This window comes from Cyclopterus lumpus, chromosome 6 (genome assembly GCF_009769545.1).
Source record: "Cyclopterus lumpus isolate fCycLum1 chromosome 6, fCycLum1.pri, whole genome shotgun sequence".
NCBI classification, from domain to species: domain Eukaryota; kingdom Metazoa; phylum Chordata; class Actinopteri; order Perciformes; family Cyclopteridae; genus Cyclopterus; species Cyclopterus lumpus.
Window position 1 is genome coordinate 7,821,754 of NC_046971.1, and position 19,358 is coordinate 7,841,111.

At 42.5% G+C, this 19,358-nt stretch overlaps 2 protein-coding genes across 2 annotated transcripts; one reads left to right on the forward strand and one right to left on the reverse strand.

The window, feature by feature from the left end:
* Positions 1–64: 64 nt before the first annotated feature.
* On the reverse strand, positions 65–15,129 carry LOC117732173 (periphilin-1-like). The gene is made up of 10 exons (XM_034534909.1): positions 14,936–15,129; positions 14,264–14,329; positions 13,819–13,892; positions 13,061–13,282; positions 12,500–12,561; positions 10,286–10,342; positions 9,887–10,035; positions 6,847–6,983; positions 6,134–6,295; positions 65–911 (listed from the first exon to the last, which is right to left on the reverse strand). Coding segments are annotated over exons 2-10 (1,059 nt in total). The 5' UTR covers positions 14,265–14,329; positions 14,936–15,129; the 3' UTR covers positions 65–716.
* A 516-nt stretch (positions 15,130–15,645) lies between these two features.
* Positions 15,646–19,334, forward strand: LOC117732701 (YY1-associated factor 2-like). Its single transcript, XM_034535808.1, has 4 exons — positions 15,646–15,849; positions 16,236–16,361; positions 18,094–18,246; positions 18,368–19,334. The coding sequence occupies exons 1-4, from the start codon at positions 15,764–15,766 to the stop codon at positions 18,606–18,608; spliced, it is 606 nt and encodes a 201-aa protein (XP_034391699.1). The 5' UTR covers positions 15,646–15,763; the 3' UTR covers positions 18,609–19,334.
* Positions 19,335–19,358: the final 24 nt, after the last annotated feature.

Genomic DNA, 19,358 nt, shown 5'->3' on the forward strand with positions numbered 1-19,358 from the left:
TGATTTGTGAATTGCGTCTTTCCTGCACAGACGTCCTTAACGGATATAAGAAAAAAGTTCAAGGCTTCAGCTTTTATTAGGAAAGGATGATATACAAGCTCTACATACAGTATAAAAAGTCAGCTATTCGACATAAAATAGCGCTGCACTGAAAAGAAAAGAAAAAACACCCTTCAACACTGGTATGAGAGTACTTGTTACAGTAAGTTATCTACAAGAAATACAGTTATTGGTAGCACAATACATTTCATATCTCTAAAGACTGAATCGAAGGAAGGTTGTGAAAGTGTAATTATTTCATTAGAATTCAACAATAAGACCAAGCAAATATAAAATGTACAGTATATCCATTAAAAATGTAATCTGTAATTACAACATAATAATATTTCGCAGGTTTTTCCACAACATGGTTCAGGATAAAAATACAGCGGAATCTTAAACATTTTAATTGTCCTTTTTCCCAGAAACTGTATCTTGGGCATTTCACCCCACAAGAAGCTTTGTTTTAAAAACGTATATAATACTATATGTATTTTATGTAACCACTTAGCCATCTGAACAATTATTTAAAATCGAGCATTGAATCTTAAATTCTATTTACGTTTAAGTGGGGGAAAAAGGCCACTGCTAGATATTCTTTCTTTTCTTAATAATACATGTGAATATTTAAACAAATGATAAAAGAAACAACACGTCAGTGTTTCGTGACTTGTGGCTCAGGCCGAGGCGTCCGGCTGCTTTAAAACCTCGTCCAGCTCCTTCACAAAGTGCCTCAGGGCGTCGAGGCAGCGCTCATTGATCTCCAGCAGGTTCTCGTCCAGTGGCCCCTGTAGCAGCTTATCCAGACTGGGCTCCTTGGCCACCAACATCTTCACCACTGTGCGGAACGTCTCACAGTCCTTCCTGTAATGCTGCACGTACAAACAAATTGTGTCAATGTCCATCGGGATCAAAAAATTGAAATATATATAGTGTAGAAACCAAAGTCCAACTTTTTTTTTTTTTTTTTTTACGACCGTTATAGATTGCTTTGTTCTTGAGGCACTCCAAATGTGTACGTGTCATTTTGACAATATCAATGTGATGGTTAGTCATATTTAATGAGTAATCTCAGCTGATGTGATCATAATGAAAAATATCATCAAACAACCCGAGAGCGATCCAGTGTTTTGAATGTCTGTGCCGTGGTAACCTTTTACCTTTACGCTAGAACAAAGACTGTGCCTTCAAGTTAACACCAAATCCAGAAGGCCTTCTTCAAACCCGTTGGCCAACCGAGCGCCTCACAAGACTGAATGTGTTGGTATTTTATGCACATAGATGTATCTGCATACGCCATTAAAACAGTGTACAAAAGAACATTTTTAATTGACCACACAAATAAGTAAGCGCCTCTTTGAATACAACGCACCGGCTCTTTACACCAACGCCTAACGGTGAACTCAATGAACCCGACTCTGGTTGAATTGGTGAATTCCATGAAACAGGTGTGTCAATGTGTGCATGCGAGCCCATTCAAGTGCACGCCCGCCCATAACAAAAGGGGACATGAGGTGTCAAGAGTATGTTGCCGGTGCTGTAGCATTCTTTCACACCACAGTTGTAACAAGCTCTCACATCCCTCTCAGATTTTACTGCCGACCCAAAAACGGCAGTTAAGTCCTTTATTTGAGTCCCAGGTGCAAGCTCGCAACATCTTTATCACCTGGGGAGAAAAAGGCTAAATAGATGTGGGGCCCTGCACCGAAGCCACCTTAGAGGTCCAGGGCTCCACCAGCCTGTCAGGGAGCATTCTGGGACATTGGGGTCCTCCAGGATTACGTTAATGCAGCCCAGATCAGCTCTCCCCTCAAATTAGAGTCACAGAGGCAGACAGAAGGCTTCTCTGTGGCTTAAAGACAACCCCTCTCTTGGCCACTACAAATAAGATATAAAATCAAATTACTATCGTCTCTACATTAACAGAATATGCTTTGGTATTTCACAATCAGCTGAAGGTAATCGCTTCATGGATCCTGCTGCAGCGACCAGAGATATCGAAGTCGTCGTGATCTAAACGGTTGCAGCATCCGAAGAGGGAATTGTAGGTCTGTGTCATGTTCATCGCATTAATAACCCTTTTAGGAATGTGCGCTGTGCGGGTCGTAGTTGGAGAACAACAATTAGCTGCCAGTATCTCTTCAAACTTTAATTGTCTGTTAAATGCAATAAAACACACCAAAAAAAAACACATCAGCTTTGTTAACTTTGAAAAGAAAAATGCTCCCTGTCAACTTAAATCAGAGTCCTGTCTGGAGCAGAATGTGAGGTTAACCTCAAACGTGCGGCTTTATTCCAGGGTTCTGTCAGTTATGGGGAAATATAAAACCACAGTTGCTGTGGCTTTGCCTAGACACACATTACATAGTGTGTATCTAGGATAACTCGTGATCGTGTATCCATCCATTCGTACAGCGATCAAAAGGGCTTTTGTATAACCATTATGTCACATGGCTAAACTGTAAATGGTGATAATTCCATGAAGGTTTCGACCAAAGAAAGGTGTCTGTAATATCTGATTTACGTCTCATGTCGGGCTGTGTGTGTACACGACGTAAAGAAACCACGGTTGGCCACAGTCCGTATCAAGATGATCTTTTCCCATCAAATGTCAAGAGGGAACTCGACTGGGTGGTGCTTTAAACACACCGAAAAGGTCAAAGAAAGCAAAAATAATACGACATTCAGCTTGGAACAATAAGGATGGAAACAATGTGCCACATGGGAACCACTCAATGCGTTTCCAAGCCAAAGGCTGAAAGAGAGGCTATTCAGCACACCTGTTGTGCTTCAGACGAGGACCAAAGGCTAAATAAGGTCACGAGAAATGATAACGTTAAACACACACACACACACACACACACACACACACACACACACACACACACAAAGAAGGATCTCCATTTTCTGCTCTACACTGCTCATTACAATGATGTCAAATGCCTCCAGCATCGAGATCACTTCAGTTCTCCTTCATGGCTTTTGTAAAAATGTAATCTCTCTCACTCTCCCCGTCTGATGAACTAGCTCCGGCATGTTCAGATAGTTGATGCGCTCCTATCTGTTCATACGCGCATCCCTAACCCGCATTCTGTGGGACGGGACGGGACATTGGAACAAGGTCTGCTCCTGTTACAGTGAAAAATGTAGCAAATAGTTTTTGTAGGGTAAAAACCTTACAAAATATATATATATATATATATATATATATATATATATATATATATATAGGTCATTATCACTGCATCACAACACGCGTCGTAAACACACAGGGGGGGGGGGGGAGGCAAGTCGAGCAAACTCCCCCGACAGAAATATCCTAGACTGCGGGAGAGGTTTGGACTCACGCTGAAGATTTTAATGTCTGCAGATCATGTCAAGCGAATTCGCGGCCCCACATAATGATAGTCCTCCGCCCCGACCGCAAGGAAGAGAGCGAGAGACTCACGACACGTGTGGCCAGATTCATTCAACAACACGGGGGTGCCTTCCGCCTTTTCGTGCCGTCCGTGCACGAAGTCCCTTCGCAGGCTAGTTTGTATTTTTATATATATATAACGTTTCACGTGATCTTTATTTAACGCGACACGGGTGGATTGCCACACCTGAGAGTCATTTAGCAGAGGCAAAGATGGGTTCCAGGTTTGACGACGCGAGAGGAAACATGGGCTCAATGAGACAGCAACATGTGGTGAACGGACCACAAACCAGTACCTCTCTAATCACTTACGGTTGATTTTGTGAAAAACAAAACCCTCCCGAAGCTTTGTTTTTTTTTTTTCCAAGCTCCAGCCTTTGTTGACAGTCATTATATTCCGTAAACACAGTTTTACACACTAGAAAGCCTCGGAAAGAGTGGCCTTCTAGTGAACTACGATTTCCCTTCTCGGTACTGCAGCTAAGAAGACTGAGAGCCATCATGTGCTTACATGCACGCCTGCAAACAGGAAGGGTGCTTTTTGACCTGAGCGTGCTCGGTGTGTTGTGAGAAAAGGCTGCAGGGAGGTTCTGCCTAAATCTAAATTCAAACCCCCCCCCCCACCACTCTCACCCCTTCCAGTAGGGAAGGCACGAGCTGATCTTTAAGCTCGATACTAAAAAAGGGGCCACACAGGATGGGCTGGAGCCCCAAGAGAAACAGCAACACTCGGGGGCCTAAAGAGAGAGGCCTTAAAAAAGTGGGCTTCTCCCCACATCGGATGTTTGCGGAGGTCCAAAATTGTGCACGTACTGACAGGAGGGTGCTGGGGTACCGGGTGGGGTTTGAGTGAGATTATACATACGGCACTCACATGGACATTTAAGTGAGGCGCTGTTCAAATGAGCACTGATGCGGGCAGGGGTCCTGTATAATAGGGGAAGTGGGGTAATGACTTGAGGGCTGGTACACATTAGGGGATATTAAGAGAGCCATTCTAATCACTCAAGCTGCAAACCGGACCTCTCGATGGAAGGGGCTAATAGTTGAAATGGATATCTTTCATTTGCGCTGATTGAGATGATGAATGGACTTCTCTGAAAATCACTGCCAGGCACTTATGTATTTTCTATGTTGTTGTTGTTATTATTATTTCACAAACTCAGATTGGTTCTGCGGTTAGAGCCAAGATTGATAAATTGCCCCATCGGTCATCTGTTGCATGGCACGGTTCACAAACCAACTGCATGCTGGTCATTACGCCTTTAATAAACCGGTTGCGTCATCTTTTGACACGCGGTGTCACGAGTGGGGGATGTTTTTACTGTGTCAATGAATTTGTGGTTACTAATTTTATTTAGAACCCTGGAACACCCACTCAAAGTGTGCATTACATCAAGCTCGTAGCCGAAGAAAACAATGAGCTATGCTGGTGTGACCAATCCATTTCCAAATAATGCGTCCCCCAATGCGAGCAGGGCCATGAAGACCGTGCTGAGCAGACAAAGAGCCCATTTAGGAAAGACAGAAAGAGGATGGAGTGGTTTATTTTGTCGTGTGTTGCTCGCTTGTTTCACACACACGATGCTGTGGATTGGAGCCATGTCTTTAAACCACGTGGTCTGAGATCCAGCTCGGCCCACTAACCGACCTGCTCAGTCTGGCTGCCCAGCAGCGATACATCAGTGGCTAACTCCACCTGGGGCAGATGTTACAGTAAAGACACAGTGGAGGTTTCTGCCTCTCACCACGTCTGTAGAAGCAGTTGGGAACGCCGGGGCGAGCTTGTGTGTGTGTGCTAATGCCAAGAGACGCACCACACTGTGTGGGTGGGCCACCTGCATCCTGCAGGGCAATTCCTGCCCTGCTTTAACGGGAACAGATAAGTGGCACTGTAGTGCGGAGCGATGAAGGGTAGAGAAAAGAGTGCAACTCTCAAATAGCAGGCCATAATAGGCATCACAACCTGAGGTGCTCGGGACCTTTTGGCAGACTGCAGCAAAAAAAATAAAAAATAAAAAGGTTTCTCAATTTAAATATTACGCGTTAGCAAGCCACGGCACATTTCTACACCTTTTTACGTCCACCCCTTGACTCACAGCCAAATCGTAAAAAACAGAGTGAAAGGGTTGTCTGGATACGTGACGCACCTCGAGATCAGGGTAGAGCCCACATGTAACATGGTAGTTTCCCACTGACACACGTTGCCCGTGTTCTGTGTAACCACTTTGACTCTGGATATTAAGTGTGGTGGATAAGAGTCATGGGTCATCTTAGAAGAAAAAGTGTGAAAAAAAAAAAAAAAGTATTACAAAAACCAATGAGGTGAGACAAGTCTGCAGGTTCTCCTCACGGTTTCTCTAGTTTCAGGACTTTAAAAAATATATAATTACTTCCAGTATACTGAAATAAGAATAAAGTTGATTTCTCCTTTGTTATGAAGCTACAGCAACTGTACATGTTTGCAAGTAGAACCGAAAAAATAAGAGGCAGATTTTTCCACTTTTTTTTTTGTAATAGCTGGTGTTTGGTTAAGATGAAGCCATTTGCAGTATATAAAAAAGATACCCAGTAATGGGAATGGAGAAATGTTCAGATCTAACAAACACAGTGATACTACAGAGAGTTGAGAGAATTAACAGAAGTGAGGTTGTTTCATGGGGAAAGTCTTGCTACCTTCTCAATTTCCAGAGCCTTAGCCTTAATGGCCTCCGACCGGCGAGCCTTGAAGTCTTGCTCTGGTGTCAGCTTTGGCTCCATGCTGGCAGCCACCTCCTCCTCCACCTCCTCCGCTTCCTCCGCCTCCTTCGTCTCCTCTCCAGATGCAGGAGTTTTTTCCTGGCGGGCCAAAGGTCAAGGGTTAGAACTGAGGTCACTAGGTTTAGAAGCTGGTTCTGATTTCAAAGTGTTTTCGAATAGAGACAACGCGGCTCTCGTACGAGTGTTGAGGTCTTGTTTTGGTCCACGTCTCATTATGCACGCTGCATGTCAACAGGAAACAGAGAAGACGTGCCATATACATCTCTGTGATTAAAGGATCCGTACAGCCGGAGATTAAAGGAAATCCCCGCGGACACAAATAAATCGGTCAGTTATACTTACGGTTACAATAAACTCAACCTAAATGTCCACAAAGCAAAAGAGCATATTCTGTTCCATCCTGGTGGTTTTTGCCTGTTTTTGTCCTGTTGGCTACACATGTACTATATAGTTATATAGTGTTACATTGGCACAACAATACATTTGATGAAGTCAAGGACAATGTTTAAAAACTCTTCTTTTTGATTAATTCAAGGACACACGGGGACCTGAAAGCGTGACGCGTATCGTAATATACACCTGTGGTGGTGCGATGACTTCACGTTTCATTTGATTCTTATTCGACTCACTGCAACGTGTTTCTTGGAAGAGCCATCGTGGTTACTATTGCCCTCAAATGCTGGATTCGCCTTTGAAGATCCAGAGCTGTGAGGAGGCTCCTCCACCGTGCTTCTGGGAGAGGGGATCCTCGGCCCGCTGGGCTTATCTATGGAGAAAAGCACCATGAAAGAACAGTGAGTAAACAAGCAGGTAAAAAGAGGTTGATCTAAAGAATAGTGAGGGGCGAACACAGCACTCTGTATTTAAATAAACCCTTGGGGGGGGGGGGGTGTCAGTGAGCTGGGACGCATGCCAAGCTAACTGCAGCAGCCCCGGTTCAAATCTGGAAAGGGTCCGGGACCACACGTTCTAATAACTGGAAAATAGTATGTTTTTTTAGAATACCCTGGGGAACAATTACGCTCTACTGTGAGACATCAAACAATGACTCACTTGTCATTGTGAACAATTGTCAAGCCAAAGCATTATGAGGCAGCTGAACAGTATAAATCACTGTTTCTTTTCGCTTTTCTTTTTTTATTTAATACTCCCTTGTTGGACCCTCCCACAAAATAGTAGTTGAGGAGTTCAGCTGTGCCTAAATTGAAATATTGTCCTTTTGCTGGCTCCAATGTGTCTAGAAAAAAAACAAATATGACCCAAGTTATTTGTTTTTACCGAAGGAATCTCCCACTGTGATTAGAGCGAGCCACGGTATAATCTCCATCTTAATTCGAGTCCCATCGGCAAGACCACGGAGCGCTCATGAGGCGCTCTCTCTCTCTGGGACCCCACAAAAACCCCACAAAGACTGGATGCTCAGACACCCTAGTTGGGAGCATACAGACATAAAACTCTTGTTACGGCTTGGGTATGCCTAAAACAAACTAGTTAATACTATTATATACTACTAATACTACTGATGTCTAAAGGCTTAAGTGTTAATAGCGCTTCCAAATGGCCATGCTTGAAGGGGCTCAATGCCTGGCATTGTACGGAGGGGCTTAATGCAGTCAGTGTTCGAGTGGGGATAACGGCTCGTCCTCAAAGAGTTCTTACCTCTGTAGACCCGGCCTATTGCTGGACACCACACGAGTGTTCCTCAGGTTGTCCGTTTTGGAAAAGGGTCTCATGAGTATCCCCACAACCCTCAGCGCGTTCCAGTAACCCGAACGAAAAACCTGGTTTCCATAATTGGGGTCGGGGATTAGAGGGAGCTGATCTTCCCAGGTTTTTTTTTGCCATGTATACGTGTAACGGCATTTCTAATTGGCTTTTAACAGTTATGCATGTGCATGACAAAAAAAAAAGACCCCGGGCGGGGACCGCGAGGTGGTTAATTAAGATGAGCGAGTAATGCTTGCATTTAAAAATAATTCCATCTGAAGTCTCACTGAAAACGAACATAAAGTCGGTTTCCACTGCTGAACAGTGTAAAGATCAGACACTTCCGCGCTGTGAGGGTTTATCTCCGCCTCTTCTGTACAGAAAACAACAATTCCAAAATAAGATCTGATTATTGATGTGCTGCATGTATACACTACAAGGCATGAGCACCTTGTAAACACTCTGCCTGGGCCACTTGAGAAAAAGTGCGAGTCTTTATTTAGTTTGAAAACACTCTCGAGGTGACATTCCACACGGTAAGAGACCGTTTTTTGTAAATGGAGTCCGGACCAGCAAAAAAGGCCCCGAAGGCCTTCAGCTGCCCCCCCCCCCCCCCCGAAGAGTTCACCGGAACCGTAGACCCAGCCGTGGTGGTCACACGTTGCAGCCGTTATCATCAAAGACCTCGACCAACATTGCATACAGCTCCTGTGTGCAGGACGGAGCCTCGTATACGCACCCCATCACCCAAACCCTTTGCAGAGCTGGCCTAATTAGTATCCCAGATGGGAGTGGAGTCGGGAGGTACAACTGTTTTCTCACAGCTTTATTGCATCTTCAAAGGGTGGCACGACGTGGAGCTAAGCCTTCACCACATTAATATGTTTATGTGTCTCGGAAATCAAAGCACTGGAGAAATTTCGGTCCACACTGCTTCGCCTCAGACTATTAATATCGCTCATGCCAGATCACTTTACATTAGATTTTTGTAAACATGTGAATCCATAAATTTCATTAGCTCGGCATTGGTGATTTAACTTCTAGACCCCGTAGAAGTCACAAAAGAAGGCGTGTTGAATGACAGCGCCAAAGTCATCTTGAAGGCCTTGTTAAGCCAGCGAATGAACTGGAGAAAAAGGTCGAGTTCTGAATACAAAGTCAAACCACCCCAATAAACCAAGGGTATCCTTTTTCCCAGCCTCTGAGAGTGTGTGTGTGTGTGTGTGTGTGTGTGCTGTTAGTGTAATTAACATCTTAACGTGTCCCAGCACACCCTGACCCTTCACATTACACACCACCTCTGAAAACAGATGCCTCACCTGGAATGGCTTTATACCTTTAGACATTCTAATTATGCGGATGCCTTTTGTGAATTGGGAAAAGCATCTCTTTTGTTGCAATTACAGCAGCTGTAGCAGCTGCGAGGGCCAACATTGTACAACATATGCATAAATCCACGACTCTGTAGCGATCCCCTTTATATCTACAACTCCTACAGGTTTTGCATAATGTGGCCAATCACAGAGTGTCGGCTAGCTCAGAGTGGAGCCGTGTCATTGGACGTCACACAATCCAGTCGGGCAGCAGCTCAGACAGCTACTACTGCTCGTTCTTTGCAACACATTTAAAAATCAAAGATGGAATACCGAACATAAGAGTGTACTCTCTGCGATTACACCGCAGTTTCATTATTGATATTCATGAGTAGGTGTGGCTACATGAATGGCACACATATGTTGTGTGAGAGAGCTTGTTTAGACTCTACAAAACAATAAATACTTCCCATAAAAAACAGTCAGCGACTTATGTGATTACTGCAACAGTGCAAACAGCCGTCCTGCTCGTCTGGTAGCACTTCCTCTTCTTCCGCTCAGCTGATCACAGTGCAAGACTGTAACTGAGGCCGTAAAAATCGGTAAACTTGAGAGCTGTTCAAGATCCACAGAAGACGTAAATACTTACGCCTCTCCTGGGCCGGCTGGTAGGCGAAGCCTTTCTCCCTGTCAGGGGAGAAGCTCCGGTTGCTGGTGTTTGAGCCAGAGCGGACAGGTGGATGGGCTTCCCTCCTTCCAGGAGAGCGGTCTTGTTTGACGACTGCAGACGGAGAATTCCTGCAGCCATAGAAACATACGTTTTGCAGCGTGACGGTCTGTTTGATTCATTTGACGTTCCCCATTACAATATTCGTGCACACCGAGTTGGACATAGTTGCCGTGTTTCATGCAAGAGCCTCCTCTTTACAGACTAATGTGTTCAAGTTGATTGGAAGCCACTAGAAACCTGATTTCAAGCAGTTTGTTAAAAAGTATTCTAGAAAACGTTATGGATGCGAGTGCAGTGACTTTTCTGTCTGGCACTGACCTTCGAGGAGGTCCTGACACTCGGCCCCTGCTGCGGAAATAAGGATCACTTCTGCTCCTAAAAGAATCCAGAAAAAAAAAGAAGAAGAAATAAGGGCTCAGAAATTAAAGCCAAATCAATTACTGGAAAGATCGCTCTGCAGCCTTCTGACAACTGTTTGGTAGCGAAAGGTCAAGGCAAAAATATGATAGATAAAAAAAGAGTTTGTTAGTGAACGCCTTGGGTTCGGTAATGGAAACAGAATAATTAGAAGACAAAACCACAAAGACTTAAATTCAGTCTCAGTGGGCCACTGCAATCTTGTACTTTGGAACATGCAACAGTTGGCAGACAGTTGGACCAATTTTGGTCTTCTCTCACTATCTGTCTTCAATTGTAGGCAGAGCCATGATTAAACCTGAATATGAAGCTGAAGTCTCGAAGCACCGTCACCAAACGTGTTATCCGACCATGTATTATCATAAAGCGTCCGCCGAAGGCCCGATAGTTCGAGCACGAACACGGAAACGTCGCCGTGCTTCGTTTTCATAATTGTCCGGGCCGACGCTCGTGTCCTGACCGCAACCTTTCGATTCCAGAGGTATAAATGACCCAACGGCACCTGGTTGTTATGACCTTTGACTGAACTCAAGCCACCTCTCAAACAAAGAGCAGGTCTAACAAGACCTCAAACTTTTTACGACTCGCGGTCTGTTTGAAGCGGCCAAGACTCGGCCTGCCATTTGGCCAACACTAAATTACCATCCGTTGGAGGACAAAACCAACATCAAAAGATAGAGCCAGAAAACGTTTTGTACTTTATTTTGGAAAAAACTCAAATTAGATATACTGTATGAAATATACTCTTGGTACTAAGAGTCAATACACTAAGAATTCAGAACAATGCATTAATTCAATGAGTCGTGAAGCCTTTAAAACAACTGTGTCTTTATCCCACACAGTTGGAGCTTGATTTAGAGTGACAGTTACAGTTTTGCTTTAACGCATGTAGCCGCTAAAGCTACGCTTTTACTCCCTACGACTGTGACCATTGCTTTGGCTTACGGGGCCTGGACTGCCAGTGGATTCGGTCTTGTGCTATGGATTGAGATCGATTCATATTTGCCACCTTGCCAACATGGCCACTGGAGCACCTTGTTCAGGAACGGTCAGACTTCCTGCCTCGCCTTTGAGACAGGATGCGGTTAAATGGCAAGCAGCTGCCTCCTGACACGAGAAGCTGGAGCCTAAACATCACTTGTTATACACTGTCGTGATAGAAATGATGGAGCATTATTACATGGATGGGTTGGGTTTGTGACCGTGTTTTAAAGTCTGTCCTAAAAGCAATCGTCGGGATCCCCCCTCCGTACAGTGAAAAGATTTTTGGTCGTTGTAATCATTTCTTCTGTTCGTACTGTCCATCATAATATCTGTTCCTAATGTGCTCCCAATGTACGCGATGGGAGTCAAAATCCACAGTCTGCTTGTGTGTGACAAAATACATTCAACAGATAGATTTTAGGGTAATCTGGAACCTGAATATGAACTCAATATCGTTGGAAATTCAAAAGGAAAGAACCAAAAGAGACACAAGACATACTTTGCTCAGCATTTCTGACAAGTGTCTGGGTGTTTGACTGAGGAGGGAGTGGTCCAGCTGTTTTTCCTCTCAGGATGGGGTGAGGGCTGGGGGAGGGGTTGTTTGACTGAGTGAGTAGACACTAGTGCCCTTTGTCCCCCTCTCTAGCCTGGTATGACTCCTGGAAAAGGGGAGCTCGGGCCCGTAAACTGTTGGTATGTCGAAGTGGCCGGGACGAGAAGCGTGTCTGTTGATGTAGAAGTAGTCTGTTGATGCTGGACTTAGCGGCGTTGTGTGGGGTTAAGCTCCTCCGCTTATCTCAAGAGCAGCTTGGTCACAGATAACTGAAATGTGCTAATTATAGTTTTCAAAGTTACACTTTTTTTGCCAGGGCAACAATGAGTTATGACAGAATGTAAAAATAAATGTTCAAGTGATTTTACACACATGAGTTTGAATAACCCATTTGGTTTTCCCTCCAAGATAACACATACTATGAAAGTCCCACAAGCTGATGGTCATCAAATAGCTAACAACACGTTTAAAAAGACTGAACTCTGCCTCCACCTTGTGGGCAGTTGGATGCATTACACAAACGTTTCAGTGAAGCAACAACAAATGTATCAATTAATAGAAAAGGGAATATGAATTACCTTGAGGCCAACTGATGCCTCAGATCATCTCTGCCATAAGACTGTTGCGGGTACGGACCCTCCTGAAAACAAAATCACAATTACAACACCCTTGAAGGTTCCCCGCGGAACGCAGAACACATTCCTGTCAGTGGTTTCAGTCGATTTCACTGATCGACAAGCGGCGGTAGTGCACAAAGATATAGTGCAAAGACAATAAGGAAGAAGTTTGCTCGTAAATATAGACATAAACAATTAACATTTTTTTTTAAAAATCAGTTTGGAAATGTTTTGCGACATGGGAAATACAATCGACGCATCATGGTGGGGTTGGGAACAAGAAAAAGGCCGACAAAAACCCAATTAAATTAATGCAATTTACCGTTTAGTTGCTAACTTTCTGACATACTTAAGTTGGAGTCAGATGCATTGGTATGCCATTTCTTCATGTTTCTATTTAATCAGCACCAAAAAAAAGAGCACTTTACAACATTCTGCTCTGGCTATAGTTACACTTGTTTCCAAACCTGTAACATTAGACAGATGTTAGTATATAAAATATGCATACCAAGCTTGTCTTACCTTTTGTGAAACATTTCTGTGAAAATTGCCATGCGAGTTGTCATCAGAGTAGCGTCGGTCATTGGGTGGGTAACTGTTTTCTCCATGAAATTCTCTTGTATCGTGGTAATTTCGAGGACCCCCATACCACTGTTCATTATTAAAACCTCTGTCAAATTCCACATGTGATCGAGGTATAGGGCTCCTCCTATCAACAATATTGACCACCCGATGGACAGTCACCTGAAAAGATACAATATTACATTTAACAAATAAAAATACAGCCTCTCCTCCTCTTGAAACAAGAGTTAGTTTGTAGGCAGAATGTTCGGAATTACCTCCATTTTAAACGATAAAATGACATATTCCTATGGTATACATTAACATTGAATTAAATGAAGGTGTGACAAGTAATTCCTCATTTCCTTGATGATGTCATGCGTAATCATAATAAAAGATGTCCTAAGAGAAGTCAAGCTAAGGGCTGAGTGAATACCTTGGTTCAAAGATAACAGCGTACACAGCATTATGATACACACTAAGATCAAACATTTCAAGAGAATTGGATGCAACATTGATATCCCCCTAAAGAATAACTACAAACAATTCTAAAAGGGGGGAATGAATTCATAAAACTATCATAAATATACCCAGCATGGTCAAAAAAAGCTAATCAGAAGAATGCAATTTAAGAAACAGCCTGAAGATATAAAGACTGTTAACCCAGCAGTTTTCCAAACTTATTATCTAACTAATATATGTGTTACATCTTTCCATACCTCTCTTGAATCCATTGATGAGAAGTGCTCTTCATATACTTCTCTAATTGAGTTTTGACCACGTTGATATGCCACTATAAAGAAAAGATGGAGTGTGTTGTGTATTGGTCAGACCATGTGTTCAAAGTAAAGCTATGAAGTAACTTTTACTAATTATTTCTTGAATGAATATGTGGTGGGAAAAAAAGGCATGCTGGCACACAATCATGTGAAAATAGTTATTCATATGCGCATTCAAGACTTTTCAGCTGAAAATGAATTAACATTGTCCTCCTGAGACATTGGGAAATGTGCACTTGGTAACTATAATGTTATGTAGACTCATATTGATGTGCGGTCAAAAATGTCAATATGCTGAAATACAAGTGGAAGAAGTCTGTGTGAACGACTACTAATTGGTGTGCTTGTCAAAACATGCTGTTAGAATAATGTTGTTTTCACTTACTGTCGAAGGAATGACTTTGGTTCCTCGTCCGGTTTGTGCAATATGTTTCAATTAAAAATGATCACCCTAGAATAAGGAAAAAAGGGACAGCCTTGTTTAGTATAAACTAATGTGGACTTTTACCCACAATTAGAGCGTTATAACACACAAATATTATGACCTCAGTTCAACAACATTTCGACACCATCCCCACCCATACGTGTGTCATTACTTATTGTCCTTTTAAACATGCCAAGACAAGGAAAATGTGTATTTAAGCCCACAGAATTTAACATATTAGATTGATTCAAAAATGTTCTTGTTTATAGACACTTAACTAATCGGTCCCCAACCATCCACACAACGTTTCTTATTAACAGTCGGCTCTCTTTTCATAAACGGTGGCTTCTGTCAGGAACACTGCTCACTGTTACTCCACTTCTCCTTTTTTTGTATCACTAAATAACGTCATTTCCAAAAGTATGCAAGTATCCAAAGACTGGTGGAAAATGTGAACAGTCCGTATGAATGAGAGCAACGAGACCCCACATGACAAATGACAATGATTTGAAGAGGTTTTGCTGAAATGTCTGATGTTGTTTTGCCTGAATGGGAAAGCCCCAAACTCTCACTGCTGTTAGCTAAACTAGCTTATTAGCACCACAGAGCAAGAAGAAGTCGTGAGAAACTCACTTGATGATGATTTCAAAAGTCTTGGTCATACAGAGCGTTTCACATATTTCTCGTACCGCTACATGAGACGTATGCTCACTTTTCTCTTCGAGTACCTGTTAAAAGGAAAACCCAAATACTCCTAGCTACAGTACCAACACATTACCACCAGTATGCACCAACTTCCTGTCGACTCTTCTTCGCCGAATAAAATACTTCCGGGTAACAATGCGCGGCCGCCCCCTAGAGGCAGAGGTTGGGAGTGTCCAAACGTTCTCATGTCGGCCAGTAGTGGAAGATCTTTTACTTTGGTAAAAGTAGCAATGCCGTAACAGTACTCATTATACTTCTTAGTTCGTATATGCAGTCTATGCATTAGACAGCAACACGGCCCTTTGCAGTGTTGTATTTCAAGGCAGCATTTACATGTTGTTACTTGTCAACGTGGAACTAATTATAACCAATGCATATACCAACGCCATTAATTCAAGGACAATTCTTGTTTTAATTATCTGTTGAAACATCTACATTCTGTCATAGCTGGAGATCATGTGTGTATTAATACACTTCGTTGCTCCACTTTAAGTGTATGTTGTGTTTTAATATTAATTGCATTTCAGATTTATAAACTGCTTTGTACATTGTACGCCCCTATTCCTCAGTATAGGCTGTCTAGGAGCGCGCGCCTTCCTCTTCTGATGTACAACATGTACAAAGCGACTTTCATCACCGTTGTGTCCATTTATCGCTGCTTCTGTCTGGTAGTGATTACATTAAAGGTGATTGGGTGAACCCGTGTCACGTGACCGTCCTCGACAGGAGTTTCCACGACAGCTGAGTAGCAGCTAAATGCGTTTTTTCACCTGTAACATAGATCATTTTAACTCCACTGAGTCGAAGTTTCGTAAAATGGGTGACAAGAAGAGCCCCACAAGGTAAAACTGTCGCTAGTAGCTCTGAATTGAGACTTTATCGGGCCGTTTGAGAGCAGAAGGCTCGGTCAATGGATGGAGCTTCTTTTTTTTTTTTTTTTTTTTTTTTCTTCTTCTTCTTCTTCTTCTTTTTTTTTTTTTTTTTTTTTTTTTAACACTGAAGTGTTCATGGCGGCTGGCTGATGGTTTAATAAGGGGGGCAACTGCCCGTGTTAACTGAAATCTCCCTTTTTTCTTTCAATGACTGACTTCTGAGCAAATAAGAACTTGAGAGTCGAGTCTTTCCTGTTCCGGTAATCGTTACCGAGCAAGGAGGTTCTTTGAAAAGCATTGCGCTCACTGCAAATAATGGCGTTATCACAGTGTTTTTGTTTTGTTTTTGTCTGAAGGCCAAAGCGGCAATCGAAGCCCTCCGCCGACGATGGGTACTGGGACTGTAGCGTCTGCACGTTCAGGAACACCGCTGAGGCGTTCAAGTGCATGATGTGTGATGTCAGGAAGGGTACGTCAACTCGGTAAGAATCCCTGGAGCCGTTCGTTTATTTTAATAATCGAAGCACTGCAGAAGTACTTTAATTGAAAGGGTCTAAAGAAGTGGACCCGGTTGCAGCTTTTATTAGATATAGTGTTCCAACTATCCGTCACAACAGCCCAGCAATGAATCGTATCTTCGTGAAGGGATTAATGTCCTTCTTTTGTTGAGGTTTTTAGATAGTTGCTGATTTGAGATCGGTGTACAATTGAGAGTGGAGTGTTGGGTCAGGGCCATAATCTACAGTACCACTGTGCTCATGTCCCGAGTGTTTCTGGGAATTTAGCGTATTTCATAACCTTTTTAAAGGAAACAAAACATTAAATGAAAATATGTTAATAAAACGTAATGTGTGTGTGTTGGGGCAGGGGGGGGGCGGGGGGTTATGGCAGAAGTTATGAGAACATTAACAAAGGCAGGGTTTACTGCAGGGCTGTTGTATTATTAGACTACAGTAGTGTGTGTTTTGAGTACTTAACCCAAATATGTACGTATTTGCGAGATTGGAAGAATTCATAGAACACATCCTATAGGTAGCATAATAACCATTTTCTGTATGGCTACATCACAATATACCTATATTGACTAATATCTGGGCAGTTTTTAACTGCACAGTGGTGTTAATGTAAAATATCTTTTACAGTCCTGATCCCTTTTGTGTTTTCTATGTATCACATGCGGTCTGCCAGTATTGAATTAGCATAAAAATAGAGAGCTCCAATCGGGGTAAATTCGTCTCTAACCAAAAAGAAAGGGGAGTCAGTCTGAATCTGTTCACCAAAGCTCTTAAAACAAAAGGAGAGAGTAACCTGAAAAAGATGATATGAGGAAACTTGGAAAGTTTAAATGATGAAAGTAGGAGAAGAAAGAGAGAAATTGAGTGCTGCAGGATTGACATATGTTTGTAGGCCAACCCCGAAAGTTAGCATTGCACTGGTTCCCCTGACAAAAAAAGCCAATGGGATTATTCCGTTGGATTTTGTATAATTGCAGAATAAAAGTTCAGTGGCGAACACAAGTTACTCGTGATTTCAAAAAAATAATATACGAGTTCAAAGTTATTATTAAGCTATAAATGACCTACACCACAGTTTCATGAGCGCGAGTATACACAACAAGGGATTTGTCGACTTGATGACATTTTGTAGTGTCATTGAGCCACTTGTTTGCCACCACTTTCAATCTCTTAAGCTTATGTTAACCACAACCCTTATTTCAGTTATCTACCAAAAAAGACATGAAACATTTTTTTTTTAAAAACTTGACGAGGGATCCAGAAGTTAAAAGATGCTGACTCATAACTGGGTCTTATCACTCAGTCCTGCAGCACTGCGTGATGTCATATGTGGGGCTTCCCATGAAGATTAGAACAATCGTGTTTCACCAGCGTACACTTTTGTAGCACGACCATACCGAGGAATACAATTTTGTCTGGACTAACCTGCAATGCAATAAAATGTCTTGCTCGTGTCAATTTCTTTGACAACCAATCAAATTGTTAGGACACATTTTCATGTCGGTCTTAAAACACTAGTCTGGTGGATATTGAGACAGATTGAGTAACTAATCACTTCTCCTGTCAAATGAAGTGTTACTTTGAGTACTTTCAGTGTTCCTCCAGGTCCAATTGAACAGTTGCACATTGCAAACCACATGCTCTCCCTTCTTAATATGAAAGCAACTATCAGACCACTGACTGTGTTTGTGTCTTTCAGAAAACCACGGCCTGTTTCTCAGCTGGTTGCACAGCAAGCGAATCAGCAGTTTGTACCCCCCATGCTCCCCAAAAAGGAGAAGAAGGAAAAATCTGAGAAAGACAAGAGCGATAAAGAACCAACACTGAAAAAGAAAAGCCATAAAAAGATGAGGTAATTGATACATGTTTTCAAAAGGGAAAAATAGCTTTAATCATATTTGTTGGTCAACACGTCGTGTCCGCCAAGCAGATTTCATATCCATTTGTTTTCCGTTTCTTTCTCTCCTCCCCAGGCCCCGGTTAAAAAACATAGACAGGAGCAGCGCCCAGCATCTAGAGGTCACAGTTGGAGACTTGACAGTAATAATCACAGACTTTAAGGAGAAAGCCAAACCCACGTCCACTTTGACAAGCGCCGCCTCAGCAGACCAACACAGTCAAAGTGGCTCGAGCTCTGATAACACTGAACGAGGGGTCTCCAGATGCTCTTCGCCCCACAGGGAAGGCTCACCGGTTAACGGAGAGACTCGCTAGCCTTCACACTCCCAGTTGGCACGACCCGTTCTTCTGCACTCTCTACAGCCTCAACGAGTGATTTAAACTTCAACATGCATTACGTACTAACACTATGAATCCCATTGTGATAGCATTCACCTCTCTTTGGGGCTGTATTTTTATTTTTTTTTTCACTGCCTTCCCGTGATGATGAAGAATTCGGGAGTCGGGACGTACGCTGTACACTCGACTCAAAAAGAACTGTTGCCACAAAGATCTGTCACGATGGACTGGAAAAAAGGAACGGTAGCATTTAAATCCTGGATTTCTGCCACATGTTGTGGTTGCTCGAGTTCTAACGTCAGCGTTGCACGGGGTTAGTCGTTGCTGCGCAGAATACTTGGCGCATTATGAAAGAAAATGAAAAAGTCATCTTAGAACTGTAGTTTATCCTTGAATTGTGTTATCGTTATTTGCACTTAATGGCATTCTATGTTCATGATTAAAAAGAAAAGACGTGTGCATTATTTCCACTTTTCCCATTATCAGTAAATCATAACACTGTGGTTACTGGCTTTATTCAGCTCTCATTTTATGCCATTGGATGCAATCTTCTTTTTTTTTTACTGTACTGTAACATTTGAGTAAAAGTAATGAATAATTATTGAAAGTATGCTTCTCATTCACTTGGTAGAGTTAAGCATGATTTAATCTCTAGAATGGTTTATATTGTAAAATAATGTTAAATAAAACAAGTTGTAGATACTTGGGTATGTTTTTTATTTTTCA